This window comes from Odocoileus virginianus, chromosome X (assembly GCF_023699985.2).
Source record: "Odocoileus virginianus isolate 20LAN1187 ecotype Illinois chromosome X, Ovbor_1.2, whole genome shotgun sequence".
NCBI classification, from domain to species: domain Eukaryota; kingdom Metazoa; phylum Chordata; class Mammalia; order Artiodactyla; family Cervidae; genus Odocoileus; species Odocoileus virginianus.
This window is the reverse complement of record NC_069708.1, coordinates 21448805-21466889: the sequence shown is the minus strand read 5'-3', so window position 1 is coordinate 21466889 and position 18085 is coordinate 21448805. Positions and strand designations below refer to the sequence as shown.

Genomic DNA, 18085 nt, shown 5'->3' with positions numbered 1-18085 from the left:
TTTCTACTTTATTGACTTTGCCAAAGCCTTTGACTGGGTGGACCACAACAAACTGTGCAAAATAAGATAAGAATACCAGACCACCTGACCTGCCTCTTGAGAAACCTGCATACAGGTCAGGAAGCAACAGCTAGAACTGGACATGGAACAACAGACTGCTTCCAAATAGGAAAAGGAGTATGTCAAGGCTGTATATTGTCACCCTGATTATTTAACTTATATGCAGAGTACCTCATGAGAAATGCTTGGCTGAATGAAGCACAAGCTGGAATCAAGATTGCCAGGAGAAATATCAATAACTTAAGATATGTAGATGACACCACCCTTATGGCAGAAAGTGAAGAACTAAAGAGCCTCTTGATGAAAGTGAAAGAGGAGAGTGAAAAAGTCGACTTAAAGATCAACATTCAGAAAACAAAGATCATGGCCTCCAGTCCCCTCACTTCATGGCAAGTAGATGGGGAAACAGTGTCAGACTTTATTTTTGGGGGCTCCAATATTAGTGCAGATTGTGACTGCAGGCATGAAATTAAAAGACATTTGCTCCTTAGAAGGAAAGTTATGACCAACCTAGACAGCATATTAAAAAGCAGAGACATTACTTTGCCAACAAAGGTCCGTCTGGTCAAGGCTATGGTTTTTCCAGTGGCCATGTATGGATGTGAGAGTTGGACTGTGAAGAAAGCTGAGCGCCGAAAAATTGATGCTTTTGAACTGTGGTGTTGGAGAAGACTCTTGAGAGTCCCTTGGACTGCAAGGAGATCCAACCAGTCCATCCTAAAGGAGGTCAGTCCTGGGTGTTCATTGGAAGGACTGATGCTGAAGCTGAAACTCCAATAATTTGGCCACCTCATGCGAAGAGTTGACTTATTGAAAAAGACCCTGATGCTGGGAGGAATCGGGGTCAGGAGGAGAAGGGGCTGACAGAGGATGAGATGGCTGGATGACATCACCAAATCGATAGACATGAGTTTGGGTAAACTCTGGGAGTTGGTGATGGACAGGGAGGCCTGGCATGCTGCAGTTCATGGGGTCGAAAAGAGTCGGACAAGGCTGAGCGACTGAACTGAACTGAAGTGAACTGAAATATACCATCAAAAACTTACTAGAGCTAATCAGTGAATTTAATAAAGTGACAGTATGGAAAATCAATACACAGAAATCCCTTGAATTCCTATACACTAACAACAAAAAATCGGAAAGAGAAACTGTAAGAACAATCCCATTCCCTATTGCAACAATAAATAAATAAATACATAAAATGTCTAGGAATACATCTACCTACGGAGACAAAAGACTTATATGCAGAAAACTATAAGACACTGATGAAATAAAACAGATAACACAAAAAGTCGAGATATGTATCATGTTCTTGGATCAGAAAAATCAACATCATGAAAATCACTATACTACTCAAAGCATTCTACAGAGTCAATGCAATCCATAGCAAATTAACAATGGCATTTTCCCGAGAACTGAAACAAAAAAAAAATTAACAATTTTCATGGAACCACAAAAGGTCTGGAATAGCAATAGTAATCTTTGGAAAGAAAAATGGAGCTGGAGGAATCAAGCTTCATGACTTCAAACTATACTACAAAGGTACAGTAATCAAAACATTATAGTACTTTCACCAAAATGGAAATATAGATCAATAGAAAGAGATAGAAAGCCCTGAAATAAATCCACATCTATGGGCACCTTATCTTTGGTAAAGGGGCAAGAATATACAGTGGAGGAAACAGAGCCTCTTCCATAAGTGGTGTTGGGAAACCCAGATGGCTACATGTAAACGAATGAAAACAAAACAGTTCCTAACACCATCCATAAAAATTATATCAAAATGGATTAAAGATCTAACTGTAAGGTAAGAAACTATAAAACTCTTAGAGGAAATCATAGACAGAACACTCTTTGACATAAATTGCACAAGATTCTCTTTGACTCATCTCATAATGCAATGGAAGTAAAAATAAAAATAACAAATAGGATTTAATTAAACAAGAGCTTTTGCACATCAAAGGAAATTATGAACAAAATGAAAAGACAAGTCTCAGAATGGGAGAAAATAATTGCAAATGAAACAAATGTCAAAGGGTTAATCTTCAAAATATACATCAGCTTATGATGCTGAGTATCAGAGAAACAAATAACCCACTTTAAAAATGAGCAGAAAGTGCTCACTTCGGCAGCACATATACTAAAATTGGAATGATACAGAGATGATTAGCATGGCCCCTGCACAAGGATGACACACAAATTCATGAAGTGTTCCATATTTTTAAAAGCTATATATGACAAACCCACAGCAAGCATTACCCTCAATAGTGAAAACTTGAAAGCATTTCCCCTAAAATTAGAAACAAGACAAGGGTGCCCACTCTCATCACTACTATTCAACATAGTTTTGGCAGTTTGGGCCATAGCAATCAGAGCAGAAAAAGAAGTAAAAGGAATCCAGACAGGAAAAGAAGAAGTGAAACTCTCACTGTTTGCAGATGACATGATCCTCTACATAGAAAACCCTAAAGACTCTACCAGAAAATTACTAGAGCTAATCAATGAATATAGTAAAGTTGTAGGATATAAAAGTAACACACAGAAATCCCTTGCATTCCTATACACTAACAATGAGAAAATGGAAAGAGAAATTAAGGAAACAATACCATTCACCATTGCAACAAAAAGAATAAAATACTTAGGAGTATATCTACCTAAAGAAAAAAAGACCTATACAAAGAAAACTATAAAACACTGATTAAAGAAATCTAAGAGGACACAAACAGATGGAGAAATATACCGTGTTCATGGATTGGAAGAATCAATATTGTCAAAATGGCTATACTACCCAAAGCAATCTATAGATTCAATGCAATCCCTATCAAGCTACCAACGGTACTTTTCACAGAACTAGAACAAATAATTTCACAATTTGTATGGAAATACAAGAAACCTCGAATAGCCAAAGTAATCTTGAGAAAGAAGAATGGAACAGGAGGAAACAACCTGCCTGACTTCAGACTATACTACAAAGCCACAGTCATCAAGACAGTATGGTACTGGCACAAAGACAGAAATATAGATCAATGGAACAGAATAGAAAGCCCAGAGATAAATCCACAAACCTATGGGCAACTTATCTTCAACAAAGGAGGCAAGGATATACAGTGGAAGGAAGACAACCTCTTTAACAAGTGGTGCTGGGAAAACTGGTCAACCACTTGTAAAAGAATGAAACTAGAACACTTTCTAACACCATACACAAAAATAAACTCAAAATGGATTAAATATCTAAATGTAAGACCAGAAACTATTAAACTCCTAGAGGAGAACGTAGGCAAAACACTCTCCGACATAAATCACAGCAGGATCCTCTATGACCCACATCCCAGAATATTGCAAACAAAAGCAAAAATAAACAAATGGGACCTAATGAAACTTAAAAGCTTTTGCACAACAAAGGCAACTATAAGCAAGGTGAAAAGACAGCGCTCAAAGTGGGAGAAAATAATAGCAAATGAAGCAACAGACAAAGGATTAATCTCAAAAATATACAAGCAACTCCTCCAGCTCAAGTCCAGAAAAATAAATGACCCAATCAAAAAATGGGCCAAAGAACTAAACAGACATTTCTCCAAGGAAGACATACAGATGGCAAAAAAACTCATGAAAAGATGCTCAACATCACTCATTATCAGAGAAATGCAAATCAAAACCACAATGAGGTACCATTACATGCCAGTCAGGATGGCTGCTATCCAAAAGTCTACAAGCAATAAATGCTGGAGAGGGTGTGGAGAAAAGGGACCCTCTTACACTGTTGGTGGGAATGCAAACTAGTACAGTCACTATGGAGAACAGTGTGGAGATTTCTTAGAAAACTGGAAATTGAGCTGCCATATGACCCAGCAATCCCACTTCTGGGCATACACACCAAGGAAACCAGATCTGAAAGAGACACGTGCACCCCAATGTTCATCGCAGCACTGTTTATAATAACCAGGACATGGAAGCAACCTAGATGCCCATCAGGAGATGAATGGATAAGGAAGGTGTGGTACATATACACCATGGAATATTATTCAGCCATTAAAAAGAATTCATTTGAATCAGTTCTAATGAGATGGATGAAACTGGAGCCCATTATACAGACTGAAGTAAGCCAAAAAGATAAAGACCATTACAGTATACTAACACATATATATGGAATTTAGAAAGATGTTAATGATAACCCTATACGCAAAATAGAAAAAGAGACACAGATGTACAGAACAGAATTTTGGACTCTGTGGGAAAAGGCGAGGGTGGGATGTTTCGTGAGAACAGCATCAAAACATGTATATTATCTATGGGTGAAACAGATCACCTGCCCTGGTTGGGTGCATGAGACAAGTGCTCAGGCCTGGTGCACTGGGAAGACCCAGAGGGATCGGGTGAGAGGGAGGTGGGAGGGGGGATCGGGATGGGGAATACATGTAAATCCATGGCTGATTCATGTCAATGTATGAAAAAAAACCACTACAATATTGTAAAGTAATTAGCCTCCAACTAATAAAAATAAATGAAAAGAAAAAAGGGCAGAAGACCTAAACAGACATTTTTCCCAAAGAACACATACAGATGGCCAATAAACATGTGAAAAGATGCTCAACATAGCTCATTATTGCACACTGAGTTGCTTCAGTTGTGTCTGATTCTTTGCCACTCTGTGGACTGTAGTCCACTAGGTTCCTCCATCCATGTGCCTTTCCCAGCAAGAATACTGGAGTGGGATGCCATGCCTTCTTCCAGGGAATCTTTCTGATGCAGGATTGAACCCATATCTCCTGCATCTCCTGCATCGCACCTTACCGCTGAGCCACTGGTAAGTTCCTAGCTCATTATTGTAGAAATGCAAATCAAAAGTACAATAAGGTATCACATCACACTGGTCAGAATGGCCATCATCAAAGCATTTGCAAATAGTAAATGCTTAAAAGGATTTGGAGAAAACGGAACCCTCTTTCATTGTTGGTGGAAATGTAAGTTGATAGAGCCCCTATGGAGAACATTATGAAGATTCCTTTTAAAAGTAGGAATAAAACTACCATATGACCCAGCAATCCCACTACTACGCATATACCCTAAGAAATCCATAATTCAAAAACACACATGTACCCCGATGTTCATAGCAGCATTGCTAATAATAGCCAGAACATGATAGCAACCTAGATGTCCATTGACAGATGAATAGATAAAGAAGTGTGTGTGCATATGTGTGTGTGTGTGTGTGTGTGTGTATACACATGCAATGGAATGTTACTCAGTCATAAAAATCAATAAATTTGAGTCAATTGAACTGGGGTTAATGAACCTAGAACCTGTTATACAGAGTGAAGTAAGTCAGAAAGAGGAAAGAAAATATTGCTTATCAACAAATATATATGGAATCTAGAAAAACAGTATGGATGAACCTATATGCAGGACAGGAATAGAGACAGAGATACAGAGAAAAGATTGTGGACACAGCAGGGTAAAGAGAGGTTGATAATGTATTGAGAGAATAGCATCGAAGTTTATACATTACCATATGTAAAACAGATAGCTAGTGGGAAGCTGCTGTACAACAACAGGGAATTTAACCCAGTGCTCTGTGACAACATAGAGGGGTGGAATGGGGAGTTAGTGCAAGGTTCTAGAGGGAGGGGATATATGTATACTTATATCTAACTCATGCAGTTTTATGGCAGAAACCAAGAACACATTGTAGAGCAATTATTCTCCAATTAAAAATAAGTTCAAAATGAAATGAAAGAAGACATATCACAACTAATAATACAGAAGTGAAAAGGGTCACAGGAGACTACTAGAAACAATATCATGAAAACAAATTTGACAACCTAAAAGATACAAGTAAATTACTGGAAATATACATTCTTCTAAGACTAGAACATAAAGAAATAGAAATCTAAATAGACTGATCAACAGTAAGCAGATTTAATCTGTGAACAAAATACCCACAAATAAAAGTCCAACACCATAAGTCTTCACTGGTGAATTCTACCAAATATTCAAAAAAGAATTAGCAGCAGTCTTTCTCAAATTCTTCCAAAATATAGAAGAGGAGGAAATATTTTTTTCCATGTATTTTTACTAGTTGGAGGTTAATTACTTTACATCATTACAGTAGTTTTTGCCATACATTGAAATGAATTAGCCATGGATTTACATGTATTCCCCATCCCAGTCCCCCCTTCCACCTCCCTCTCCACCCGATCCCTCTGGGTCTTCCCAGTCCACCAGGCCCGAGCACTTGTCTCATGTACCCAATCTGGGCTGGTGATGTGTTTCACCCTAGATAATATACATGTTTCAATGCTGTTCTCTTGAAACATCCCACCCTCGCCTTCTCCCAGAGTCCACAAGTCTGTTCTATACATCTGAGTCTCTTGGTACTGGCACAAAGACAGAAATATAGATCAATGGAACAGAATAGAAAGCCCAGAGATAAATCCACGAACCTATGGTCACCTTATCTTCGACAAAGGAGGCAAGGATATACAATGGAAAAAAGACAACCTCTTTAACAAGTGGTGTTGGGAAAACTGGTCAACCACCTGTAAAAGAATGAAACTAGAACACTTTCTAACACCATACACAAAAATAAACTCAAAATGGATTAAAGATCTCAATGTAAGACCAGAAACTATCAAACTCCTAGAGGAGAACATAGGCAAAACACTCTCCGACATAAATCACAGCAGGATCCTCTATGACCCACATTCCAGAATTTTAGAAATAAAAGCAAAAATAAACAAATGGGACCTAATGAAACTTAAAAGCTTTTGCACAACAAAGGAAACTATAAGCAAGGTGAAAAGACAGCCCTCAGATTGGGAGAAAATAATAGCTAACGAAGCAACAGACAAAGGATTAATCTCAAAAATATACAAGCAACTCCTCCAGCTCAACTCCAGAAAAATAAATGACCCAATCAAAAAATGGGCCAAAGAACTCAACAGACATTTCTCCAAGGAAGACATACAGATGGAAATATTTTTAAACATTTTACCAGGCCAGCTTTACCATGATAGCAAAACAATCCAAGGACTGTATGTGAAAATAGTATCAACAGTCCATGACCTGTTAGGAACCAGGCCACACAGCAGAAAGTGAGCAGTGAGTGAGTGAGTGAAGCTTCATCTGTATTTACAGTTACTCATCACTCTTATTACTGCCTGAGCTCTGCCTCCTGTCAGATAAGCAGCAGCATTCGATTCTCATAGGAGTGCAAACCTTACTGCTGATTCTGCATGTAAGGGATCTAGGTTGCAAACTCTTTATGAGAATATAATACCTGATGATCTGTGGGTGAGCTGAGGTGGGGATGTGGGAGTGGCTACAAATACATATTATCACTAGCAGAGAGGTTTGATTGTACAGAGACAATAATAAATCAATTACTTGCACACTCATATCTAGTCCCTATTATTGAGTGGCAAGTGACAATCTGCATCTGACAGGAGGCTTTAAGTTTAAATCTGACACTTATTTTAGTCCACACATGGTCAATTCATTATTTGATTTACCACTTCCATCCATGCCTCTTTTCTAAACTGCACACTTGTCTCAGTCACAGGTTTGGTAGGCCCACAAGATAACACTAGTCAAAATAAGTTTTAAAAAAATGTCACTGGAGAGCTTCGTTGAAAACTACAAAAGACCCAATGATGACAGAGCAGAAGACTCTAAGAGAGACAACAAAAGACTGCTCAATTTAAATACAATATAGAGAACTACTTAGGTTACAGGTTCATTGCAACAGGTGATTTACATTCTCCAAGCCTGCTTTATATAATATGTGGCAACCACTATACAAAAAAGCCATGAAACCTTCACATTTGCTTCATGACATAAAGACCAAACACCCTAAATTAAAAGACAAGCCACTGTATTTGTTCAAAAGAAAAAAAAAAGTGAACATGAAGAATAAAAGCAATTATAGAAGGCCACCAATTCAACAAATGTGTCCTCACTGAGAGCATTATTCTTGGTGGCTAGAAAGCCTTCCTAAGTGGTCAATGCAAAGAAATAGGGGAAAACAATAGAATGGGAAAGACTAGAGATCTTTTCAAGAAACCTAGAGATACCAAGGGAACATTTCATGCAAAGATGGACACAATAAAGGACAGAAATTTAAGGACCTAACAGAAGCAGGAGATATTAAGAACAGACGGCAAGAATACAGAGAAGAACTATACAAAAAAAAAAAAAAAAAAAAACTTACCCAGATAATTAAATGGTGTGATCACACACCTGGAGCCAGATATCCTGGAGTGCAAAGTCAAATGGGCCTTAGGAGGCATCACTATGAACAAAGCTATTGGAGGTGATGGAGTTCCAGCTGATCTCTTTCAAATCCTAAAAGATGATGCTGTTAAAGAGCTGCACTCAATATGCCAGCAAATTTGGAAACCTCAGCAGTGGCCACAGGACTGGAAAACGTCAGTTTTTATTCCAATCTCAAAGAACAGTAATGCCAAAGAATGTTCAAACTGTCACACAATTGCACTCATCTCACATGCTAGCAAAGTAATGCTCAAAAGTCTCCAAGGTGTAGGTTTCAACAGTACATGAACCAAGAACTTCCAGATGTTCAAACTGGATTTCTAAAAGGCAGAGGAACCAGAGATCAAATTGCCAACCTCGGTTGGATCAAAGAAAAAACAAGATTCCAGAAAAAAAAAAATCTGCTTTATTGACTATGCCGAAGCCTTTGACTTTGTGGATCACAACAAACTGTGGAAAATTATTCAAGAGATGGGAATAACAGACCACCTTACTTGCCTCCTGAGAAATCTGCATACAGGTCAAGAAGCAACCGTTACAACCAGACATGGAACAGTGGACTCATTCCAAATTGGGAAAGGAGTGCAACAAGTCTCTATATTGTCACCCTGCTTATTTAACTTGTATGCAGAGAACATCATATACAATGCGGGGCTGGATAGAGAACAAGCTGAAATCAACATTTCTGCGAGAAATATCAACAACCTCAGATGTGCAGATGACACCACTCTCATGACAAAAAGCGAAGAGGAACTGAGGAACCTCTTGATGAAAGTGAAACAGCAAAAGCTGGCTTAAAGCTCCACGTTCAAAAAACTAAGATCATTGCATCCGGTCCCATCACTTCATGGCAAATAGATGGACAAACAATGGAAACAGTGAAAGACTTTTTTTTCTTGGGCTCCAAAATCACTGCAGATTGTGACTGCAGCCATGAAATTAAAAGATGCTTGCTCCTTGGAAGAAAATCTATGACAAACCTAGGCAGCATATTAAAAAGCAGAGACATTACTTTGCTGACAAAGATCCATCTAGTCAAAGCTATGGTTTTTCCAGTAGTCTTGTACGGATGTGAGAGTTGGACCACAAAGAAAACTGAGTGCTGAAGAATTGATGCTTTTGAACTGTGATGTTGGAGAAGATTCTTGAGAGTCCCTTGGACTGCAAGGAGATCAAACCAGTCCATCGTAAAGGAAATCAACCCTGAATATTCATTGGAAGGATTCATGCTGAAGCTGAAGCTCCAATACTCTGGCCACCTGATGCAAAGAACTGATTAATTTGAAAAGATTTTGGTGCTGGGAAAGATTGAAGGCAGGAGGAGAAGGGGATGACAGAGGATGAGATGGCTGGATGGCATCACTGACTTGGTGGACATGAGCTTAAGCAAGCTCTGGGAGTTCTTGATGGATAGGGAAGCCTGGCGTGCTGCAGTGAATGGGGTCGCAGAGAGTCGGACACGACTGAGCGAATGAATTGAACTGAACCACATTGCTAAAGCTAAGAAGTCCTTTACTATGTGAAATAAATCACCAGTCCAGGTTCGATGCATGAGACAGGGCGCTGAGGGCCAGTACACTGGGACAACTCTGAGGGATGGGATGGGGGGAAGTTGAGGGGGGTTCAGGATGGGGGACACATGTATACCCATGAATGATTCATGTCAATGTATGGGAAAAACTATTACAGTATTGTAAAGTAATTAGCCTCCAATTAAAATAAATTAATTAATTTACATACAAAAAAAAGGTCCTTTACTATTGGTTAAGAGTTTATCCTGCCTGCTTCTAAGGATGTTTGTCATGAACTTTTAGGAGAGGCTACAGTTCCAATTGTGGCATGTGTTCCTCTTTCAGCTAGCACCAAAACTAGAATAACTGATGAAATAGCAGAGGCCACTGAGCTACAATTTTTAGAGAGGATCAATGAGTCATGGACTTCCCTGGTGGCTCAGATGGTAGAAGCATCTGCCTACAATGTGGGAGACCTGGGTTCGATCCCTGCGTGGGGAAGATCCTCTGGAGAAGGAAATGACAACCCACTCCAGTACCCTTGCCTGGAAAATCCCACGGGAGGAGCCTGGTAGGCTACAGTCCATGGGGTCACAAAGAGTTGGACATGACTAAGCAATTTTACTTTACTTATTTTAATGAGTTACTGGGCTTCCCTGGTAGCTTAGCTGGTAAAGAATCTGCCTGTGGTGCAGGAGACCCCAGTTAGATTCCTATGTCAGGAAGATCCCCTGGAGGAGGGTATGGCAACCCACTTCTTTTTTCTTGCCTGGTGAATCTCCATGGACAGAGGAGCATGGCAGGCTACAGTCCATAGATTTGCAAAGAAGTGGACATGACTGAGAGACTAAATACAGCACAGCACAGCACACATCACAAGGTAAGCAATCCAGGTGGACAAGTCTACTGATGTTGACAACAGGGCAACAGTGCTTATTTTTGTGTGATATATTTGCAGGAGGGTGTGCAGGAGGATGTTTTATATGCTCTTCTGTTGCCAACCAACACCATAGCTGCAGAAATATTCAAGTCTTTGAATTATTGTGTTGCTGTGTGTTGTGCTTAGTCACTGAGTCATGTCCAGCTCTTTGTGACCCCATGGATTATAGCCCACCAGGCTCCTCTGTCCATGGGAATTCACCAGGCAAGAATATTGGAGTAGGTTGCCATTCCCTCCTCCAGGGGATGTTCCTAACCCAGGGATCAAACCCAGGTCTCCAGCATTGCAGGCAGAATTCTTTACCAACTGAACCACCAGGGAAGCCCAAGAATACTGGAGTGGGTAGCCTATCCCTTCTCCAGGGTAACTTCCCAATTCAGAAATTGAACCAGAGTCTCCTGTATTGCAGGGGGATTCTTTACCAATTGAGCTACCAGGGAAACCACTTTGAATGGTTACATATCAGGAAAACTGAATAAGTCATTTTGTGTCATTTTATGCATGTACAGAGCAACTGCCATGACTGAATGAGCTTTATGGTTTTACTACTTGGGTCAAAGAGGTCCCTTCTGAATGTTCCCAAACCAGGGATCAAACTCAGGTCTCCAGCATTGCAGGCAGACTCTGTACCACTCAGCTACAAAGGAAGCCCAGAGCAGTGCTGGCTAGCAAAAAACAAACAAACAAAAAAAAAAAACCACAAAAAAACTGAACTTAACATTTTGAAGGACATGATTAAAATTATCAGCTGCATTCAAATCAGTCCAGTTCAGTTGCTCAGTCGTGTCTGACTCTTTGCAACCCCATTCACTGCAGCATGCCAGGTTTCCTTGTCCATCACCACTCCCCAGAGCTTGTTCAAACTCATGTCCATCGAGTTGGTGATGCCATCCACCCATCTAAGCCTCTATTTTCCCCTTCTCCTCATACATTCAATCTTTCCAAGCATCAGAGTCTTTTCCAATGAGTCAGTTCTTCGAATCAGGTGGCCAAAGTATGGAACTTCAGCTTCAGCACAAGAACTTCCTATGAATAGTCAGGATTGATTTCCTTTAGGATGGACTGGTTAGAACTCCTTGCAGTCCAAGGGACTCTCAAGAGTCTTCTCCAATACCACAGTTCAAGCACATCAATTCTTTGGCACTCAGCCTTCTTTATTATCCAACACACTTCCATACATGACTACTGGAAAAACCATAGCTTTTACTAGATGGACTTTTGTCTGCAAAGTAATGTCTCTGCTTTTTGATATGCTGTCCTGATTTGTCATAACTTCTCTTCCAAGGAGCAAGCATCTTTTAATTTCATGGCTGCAGTCACAATCTCCAGTGATTTTGGAGCCCAAGAAAAGAAAGCCTCTCACTGTTTCCTTTGCTTGCCTATCTATTTGCCATGAAGTGATGAGACCAGATGCCATGATCTTAGTTTTTTGAATGTGGAGTTTTAAGCCAGATTTTCCATTCTCCTCTTTCACTTTCATCAAGAGGCTCCTCAGTTCCTCTTCACTTTCTGCCATAAACATAATATTTTCCTCTCTAAATAAATAAACCAATAAAATACCCCATACTTCTTGCTTTTTATTTATTTATCTTTCTTATTGGTACCACCATCTAGATGCTTAATCAAAAAATCAGTTTATTATCCTTAACTCTACTATCTTATTGCCTGCCTAATACCTGTACAATCATCATGTCCTATTGATTATCTATTGGTGGTGCTGGTTCAATCACTAAGTCGTGCCCAACTCTTGCAACCCCTTGGACTGTAGTCCCTAGTCTCCTTTGTCCATAGGATTTCCCAGACAAGAATACTGGAGTGGGTTGCCATTTCCTTCCCCAGGGGATATTCCTGACACAGGGATTGAACCAATGTCTCCTGTGTTGCAGGAGGATTCTTTACTACTGAGCCACCAGGGAAGCCCTGACTATCCATTAACATTCCTCAAACCCAACTAATTCTCTCCATCCTCATTTCCTACAACTTTTGATAAAGTCATTATCATCACTTGTATGTACTATTACAACAGCCTTTTAAATGTTTTCCTTGCTTCCAATGCATCCCCTTTCTCTTTTTAGTCATTTATTGATTATTTTAGTACCTGGATCACCATCTTCCTTTCCACCTCAATCTCCACCACTCTTCTGAGTGACTGTAAAGTCTATATGGATAGCTCATCTAAAACTCTAGCCTTTTAGTGCCTTGGGCTACTCAATTCCAGTAACCTTCACCTCCACTTTACTTTGTGTGCCAAGTTGCTTCAGTTGTGTCTGACTCTTTGACATTCTATCAACTGTAGCCCACCAGACTCCTCTGTTAGTGGGATTCTCCAGGCAAGAATACTGGAGTGGGTTGCCTTGCCCTCCTCCAGGGCATCTTCCCAACCCAGGGATTGAACCCACATCTCTTAAGTCTCCTGCATTGGCAGGTGGGTTCTTTACCAATAGCACCACCTAGGAAACCCCCACTTTCCTTTGGCCCTTGGTTAAACTACAGACCATTATCTTATACCACCTAGGAAACCCCCACTTTCCTTTGGCCCTTGGTTAAACTACAGACCATTATCTTATCACCTGAAATTGCTCTGTTTAAGTTTTAAAATTAAGTTGCACTCACTGTTTCACTCCCAGATCTCCCAATTATTTAGTCCATTGTAATCTGGCTTCTTTTCCCACCAATTTATTAAAAGCACCGGCGACTCCTCTGATGCTATATCCAATGGGAAATTTTACATTATTTAACCTCTCCAAGGAAGCTAAAACCATTGACCACTTCATCTTTGAAATGATCTTTTTAACATCTTTGGTACCATCTTATCAGGTTTTTCTTCTAACATTTTGCTCACTTTTTCTCACGTTTAATTTTCAATTAGTACCTCCTTTAAAATTTATTTTCCTTAGGGTTTTATTCTAGGATTCCTACTGTCCCATTGAATATACTCTTCCAGGGTGACTGCTTATTTCTTTATCTTCAATTACTACTTAAATGTTGATGCTTTTCACATTTATTCCCTCAGATAATAACCTTCTTTTGTGCTTCAGACCTTTATATCTATTAGATATCTCTATTTAGTTGTCTTATAGACATCTCTAATTCAAGAAATTCAAAAGTGAACTCATCATCACCCATTTTCCCCCATCCCAAATTAGTTGCTGCCTATATTCTCTATATTGTTGAATGATATCCCTTATACCTGGTTGTACAGACCAAAAATTGGGAAACATTTCAGGATTTTCCTCCAAATATGTGGTTACCATTCAAGAATCCTTCTCCTTCTCATGTTCCATATTCATTAATCAAATCCCATTGATTTTATTTACTTTATCTTTTTGGAACCCTTTGGTCAACTTCAAATTTCACCTATTTTACTACTGAATCTTTACATATTGCATTCCCTACAACTGGAGCTTCCTTTCCCCTGCTTTTGTTCCACACTATCCCTTTACCTGTATACTTATTTCTCATCATTTAGATTCAGTTCAGTTCAGTTCAGTTCTTTAGATTAGTGGTTCTTAAAGTGTAATTCTTGATCCAGCAACATCAGAATCACTTGGTAACTTTTGTGAGTGATAGCATTCTTGAACCTTATTCCAGACTTACTGAATCAAAGGTGCTGGAGTTATTCCAAGAAATCCATGATTTAACAAGTCTTTCAGGTGATTCTCATGCATGCTAAAGTTTGAGAATTACTGATTTAGATCTCAGCTAACATGTCACCTACTTTGGGAAACCATCCTTGACCATCCAAACATGAGATTAGGTATCTTATTCTAAAATTCCATGGCACATTTTTAAAGTCCCTATTTAAGAGTTAAAACACTACATTATAATTACCAGTTTACTTATCTCTATATAATAATAGCCCAAGTTTTTTTTAGAGTATGAACAAGTATTATTCTCCAAAACGTCCATAACTTCTAACATTGTTTCTCACCCAGTAGGCCCCCAGTAAGTGTTTATTCAATGAATGAATGAATGAATGAATAGAAGATAATGTGGTCAAGATTATGGTAACTCTATATTTAGCATTAGAATTTTAATCTGTAACTGCAGTTAGGATTCAGTCTGTACTAAGAAGACAGGAACTTTATCTATGACTAGGCTTAAGGATCAGTTTGTGGTCTGGGACAAGCCACTCTCTAGTCATGATTAAGAGCTCAGATTACATATAGCCAGATCTAGAGAGGCTAGAAGCTCAATCTGTATTCAGGATTAAGGATAGTATAAGGCTCCATGTGTAACAAGTGTCGAGTATGTCTTTGATGAAGCAAAAAACCTAAGGTAGGCAGTTTGTTCTGAGATTGATAGAATGAATATTTCATAGAGACAAATTCAGACTATGGCTTAGTTCTGGTAAATATTCCTGTTTCTGTTTGCTAAGAATATACTTTAAAAAAAAAGGAACAAGCCAGAGACTGAAACAGAGATGCTTCAGCTCCTATGTTCCTTCATTAAGTGTTCCCACTCACCAGGCTCAGCAGCCAGTGGCCAACCAGTGCTAGATTCTAGCACTCCATGGGCATGCACAGAGTAGGGGCGGCTGGCATTGTTCTTGAACACCACGATTAGAATATCACCAACCTCTCCTCTGATAAGTGGACCTAGTAAATGCAAAAGAAGAAAAAAATCTCATTAGTGAAATAGTGAAACAGGGACATTAAAGAAATTAAAGAAAGGGATATACACAGGAGCTACCTAGAATTAAGGGTTTACCCTGTGAAAGGATCCCAAGACAGAGAGTCATGACTGACTCCATTTTTAAACTTAGAAGCCCTTCAACTGATACTGCTGCCCACATGATGAGGGTACTTCAACAAGATTATGCCTCCAATTATCCCCACCTCCCTCCCACCTCTCTTTGTATAATAGCCCAAGGTTCTAGATAATCAGAATTCTGTGGAATCATTGTTGGCAAGGAATAAGAGAGGATTCCCTTCAAGGACCAGTGGATATCTTCTGTATGATGATAAGAATGAGGAAGCTCTTTGGCTCCTATAAAAGTTATGAAACTGAAGCAATAATTGCAAGGGTGTAAGGGTAATACTGGTTCCCTGTACCACTTTTCCCACTTTTTGATACTCTTAAGTTCTCTTGCCTTTAGCATTTAAAAAATTGTATCACTATTTTAGATCCCAAGATACAGAGGCCTAGAAATACCTGGTTCAGATTGCTGCAGAATTCATGAATTAACTCCATTTGATTGCTTATTTTCATGGATGATTTATAAAATATGACCACATTTCCAGTATGTCATAAACAAAATGGATAATGAGGAATGGAGAGGGCTTCCTGATATGACACAACCTCCCTAGGAGCATCACAGGCTTCTAGACACTAGGAGGGAAGTGGAATTCCCTTACCTAAGATTCCCAAGTGTTCCTCTGATTCAGTCCTTGGCCGCTGGACCCTGAATGTACCATCAGTATACTCTCTGAATACAGCTTTCTTGTATCTTGAACCCAGGAGTCCATCTTTGTTGCTCAGGAAGATGTGACCATAACTAGAGGAATCCAACGAGTAGTATGAGCACCTGGCCTTTAACCTCTCATTTTCAGATATGGGAAAGCAAAATCAGACTCAACTGCATGGCACAGATATTAGGAGAGCCCTATTCCTATGTCAGATTATCCACCTTGGCTGCATATCTGCAGTTAAAAATGGTAGATTTCAATATTTATTTATGTTCCTTTGTTTGCCATCATCTAGTTAGAAATTTATAGTAAAATTAATATGGTAAAAACACTAGGATAAGAATCAAACCCTGAATGCTAGCTCCAGTCTTAATGATGTTTTAGATGAAATTAGTCTGACAAAGGACAAGGTACAGATGGTAGGAGAATACTAACTGCTTCTGTTGCTGGTGGGAGAGGGATGGAGATAGGTAGGAAAAAAATGAAATCCTACAGATTTCTCATTACGAGATGTTTTCCTATTTACAAAGAGCTATATTATTCATTTTATCATTTGGCATTTCCAATAGACTGATGAGGTGTGTACATCCTAAAGGTAGAATCCTGCGATTCAGTGATGACAGGACTTATCTTCATTGACAGTCAGCCAGAAGGGGAACCAGGGCTTGGACTGAAGTCTGGTCAAGTTCTTTCAATTATATCACATCACTTGAAAGATGAGTAAACCAGAAACCAGAAAAGGGAATTCATTTTTTCAAAGTTGCAGAACAAGTTAGCAAGAAGCCTTCAACCTTCAACAACCAACACAAATAATTGGCAAAGGGTAGTGAGACCACCAAAAATAAATGATAGCAGACATTGCTAAACTGTACAATAGTTTCCTCATGGGAAACAGATGGGGAGACAGTGGAAACAGTGTCAGACTTTATTTTTTGGGGCTCCAAAATCACTGCAGATGGTGACTGCAGCCATGAAATTAAAAGACTTTTACTCCTTGGAAGGGAAATTATGACCAACCTAGATAGCACATTAAAAAGCAGAGACATTACTTTGCTAACAAAGGTCCGTCTAGTCAAGGCTATGGTTTTTCCAGTGGTCATGTATGGATGTGAGAGTTGGACTGTGAAGAAAGCTGAGAACCGAAAAATTGATGCTCTTGAACTGTGGTGTTGGAGAAGACTCTTGAGAGTCCCTTGAACTGCAAGGAGATCCAACCAGTCCATCCTGAAAGATAAGTCCTGGGTGTTCATTGGAAGGACTGATGCTGAAGCTGAAACTCCGATACTTTGGCCACCTCATGCAAAGAGTTGACTCATTGGAAAAGACCCTGATGCTGGGAGGGATTGGTGGCAGGAGGAGAAGGGGCCAACAGAGGATGAGTTGGCTGGATGGCATCACCGACTCAATGGGGGCATGAGTTTGAGTAAACTCCGGGAGTTTGTGATGGACAGGGAGGCCTGGCGTGCTGCGATTCATGGGGTCGCAAAGAGTCGGACACGACTGAGCGACTGAACTGACTGACTGACTGACCATACTTTCCATTTTTCCCTCCTTCCTTTTTAGTAATAGAATCACCTAGGTTTTATCTGAGCACATTGCTGCCTAACCAAAGATTACACTTCCCAGACTTTCTTGCAGTTAGGTATGGCTATATGAATAAGTTCGGAATAATGGGGTATAAGAGAAAGTAATGTATACAACTTCAAGTCATTGCCTCACAAACAATGCTGCTTACCCAGGATTTACTTCCCCTTTCTTGATAGCTGGGAATGACTACAATCTGAATAGACGTTTTAGTTCCTATTGATCTTGAACTGTTTGTATTTGCACTAGTATGTAAACAAGAAATAAAATTCTGACATACTTAAGCTACTTTTTGGAGGCTTTTTCTGCTATTC

General features: G+C 39.5%; 1 protein-coding gene and 1 non-coding gene across 2 annotated transcripts in view; one reads left to right on the top strand and one right to left on the bottom strand.

Moving 5' to 3' along the window:
- The window catches only part of HEPH (hephaestin), a 180470-nt gene that overhangs the window by 74475 nt on the left and 87910 nt on the right, over positions 1-18085 (bottom strand). The window contains 2 exon segments of the mRNA XM_070462018.1: positions 15246-15377; positions 16137-16276. Coding sequence (XP_070318119.1) covers positions 15246-15377; positions 16137-16276 — 272 coding nt within the window.
- LOC139033210 (U6 spliceosomal RNA) lies at positions 2177-2283 on the top strand. Its single transcript, XR_011485833.1, has one exon. It is a non-coding gene; the product is annotated as a U6 spliceosomal RNA (small nuclear RNA).